At 44.9% G+C, this 2500-nt stretch overlaps 1 protein-coding gene across 5 annotated transcripts in view; it reads right to left on the minus strand.

Annotated features, from left to right (window-relative positions):
• Egf (epidermal growth factor) overlaps positions 1-2500 on the minus strand; it is a 79420-nt gene that overhangs the window by 25981 nt on the left and 50939 nt on the right. For all 5 annotated transcript variants that reach the window (XM_021157941.2, XM_029475162.1, XM_029475163.1 and 2 more), the window contains one exon: positions 1753-1899. In XM_021157941.2, the coding sequence (XP_021013600.1) occupies positions 1753-1899 (147 nt within the window). The remainder of the gene's footprint in view (positions 1-1752; positions 1900-2500) is intronic.

Genomic DNA, 2500 nt, shown 5'->3' on the forward strand with positions numbered 1-2500 from the left:
GGGGCATCGGGGGGAATGTAGGAGGTGGAGGGACCTTCTAGAATGTACCAGAGACCAGGGAGATAAGAGACACTCAGGACTCAAAGGGAGGGACCTTATATATATATAATGCCCATCAGTGGGGAGAGGGAACTTGTAGAGTCCACCTCCAGTAGAAAGACAGGGCATCAAGTGGAAGGATGGGGTTGCCATCCCACAGTCAAAAAATCTGACCCAGAATTGTTCCTGTTTAAAAGAAATGCAGGGACAAAAATGGAGAAGAAATTGAGGGAAAGGAGGTCCAGTGACTGGTCCAAATTGGGATCCATCTCAAGGGGAGGCTCCAAGGCCTGACAGTATTACTGATGCTATGGTGTGCTTACAGACAAGAACCTAGCATGGATGCCCTCTGAGAGGCCCAACAAGCAGATGAAAGAGTCAGATGCAGATACTTACACCCAGGCAATGGACAGAAGCTGGGAACCCCTGTGGTTGAATTAGGGAAAAGCTGGAAGAAGCTGAAGAGAAGGAGAACCCCATAGGAAGACCAGCAGTCTCAACTAACCTGGACCCCCGAGATCTCCCACTGAGCCACAAACCAGGCAGCATACACTAGCTGATATGAGGTCCCTAGCACGTATACAACAGAGAACTGCCAGGTTTGACCTCAGTGAGCGAAGATGCACCTAACCCCCGAGAGACTTAAGTGGGGAGGTCTGGTGGGGTGGGAGTGGAGGGGTGGGGTGGGAGTGGAGATGGGGGAGGAGGAAAAGGTTGAGGAACAGTCAGAGGGTGGACTAGGAGGAGGATAACAACTGAACTGTAAAAAAAGATTAAATATAATAATAATAATAATAATAATAATAATAATAATAATAATAAAAGTTAAATTTTTTTCAATATCCTAAGACCTGATAAATATAATCCACATATGCAAAAACCCTTTAGGGGTCTTAATAAGTCTTTCAAGAGCAAAACAGGGTTCTGAGTCTAAGAAGTATGAAACTATTATCCTAAGGCAAAATAATAATAATAATAGGGAAAAAAGCCATGTCTGAAAACCCAATATACAACTCCATTCCATGGACAGGGCCATCCATTCACTGTTATCCACCTGCCACTTAGCTTATATTTATAACATGCCTACCAGGTCATTATGCACTTTTAAAAGAGGCTTAACAAGTATAAATTATCTGTGGCACATTTTTGGTAGGAGGACACCAGAAGATGACTCCACATCCGCCTTGTTTGGGCACGCACTGCAGGCAAGAAGGCCATCCATCAGGCAAGGCCCATCCTCCCACGCTCTCTCAGCTACCGCTGTAAAGAGACGGATCCTGACCTCCTCAGAACCCACTTCCTATGCTTGTTTGATAGTTATTTCTATGAAGGACTCAAGTTTTCCTACTAAGACCAATAGTGTGGGGAAGAGGTTGTCTTTCATGATCCCTGAAATTAAGAACATAACATTTTAAAACAAAATGTCTTTAAACACTGTTACAAGGTGGCATTTATTTCTAAGCCTTGGTACACCCCACTACAAATAGGGGAGAGGCTTAAAGCTTTTACAATTAGAGATCAATTTAACTCAGACTGTGGTAAGGAACTAAAAATCTCACAGGGGAGGGGTACAGAAACCCAAACATACTCAGCATTCTTGAAGACACAGGAGCACTTAAGAACACAAAGCGCTACAATGGTCGAAAGCAGACCATGGATGCCCCCGTGCTTGGGCCGGGTGAGGGAATCCAGCTGTGCAGCATGCTATGTTACCTGACTGTATTGGATAATCCTGAGGGAGGCACATTTTCCCATCCCAGGCCTTCACAAAACCTTCACGACACAAACACTGAGCCGTGCCCAGGCTCTCTTGGCAGATGTGTTCACAGCCTCCATTCCTGTATAAGCAGGGATCTGCACCTAGGAGAGACCAGAGAGAATATGCAGATGGGTCTGGAGAGGTCAAGGATGTTGCTGATGCAAATCAAAGACATCTTTGAGTGAGGACTCAGCCATTCTAAATGGAAGGTGTGTCTAGAACTCTCTTCCTTGGAGGAGGCCCTGACTCTGAGCCAGCTCAGAGTGCTGTGACCTTATGCGACTTTGCTGAGCAGAGCTGATAGTTTAGTTTGTGAAAGGCTCCTTTGTCTGCGTGATTCCTATGTCCTGACCCAGGATCTAGACAAATGCACAGAGATCTTCGGGATGAGGAGATGGTGGAGGGAGCTGAATGACTTCCTTGGGTTGTTCCCGGCTGCTGCTCACTACCTGGCATGTGGGGGTAAGGGGAGCCCAAGGGTGAGTGGAAGGTCCACTGCAAAATCTAAGTTGCCTGAATCAATAACTTTTAACATATCAAATAATTCTATTTGGTGCTAAGAATTCCAGGTGGGACCTTTTTCTATTCTGTTGTTTAGACTTGGTGATAATCTCTATCTATCTCTCATCTATCTATCTATCTATCTATCTATCTATCTATCTATCTATCTATCATCTATCTATCTCTCATCTATCTATCTAT

The sequence above is a fragment of the Mus caroli genome, chromosome 3, assembly GCF_900094665.2.
Source record: "Mus caroli chromosome 3, CAROLI_EIJ_v1.1, whole genome shotgun sequence".
Classification (NCBI taxonomy): Eukaryota; Metazoa; Chordata; class Mammalia; order Rodentia; family Muridae; genus Mus; species Mus caroli.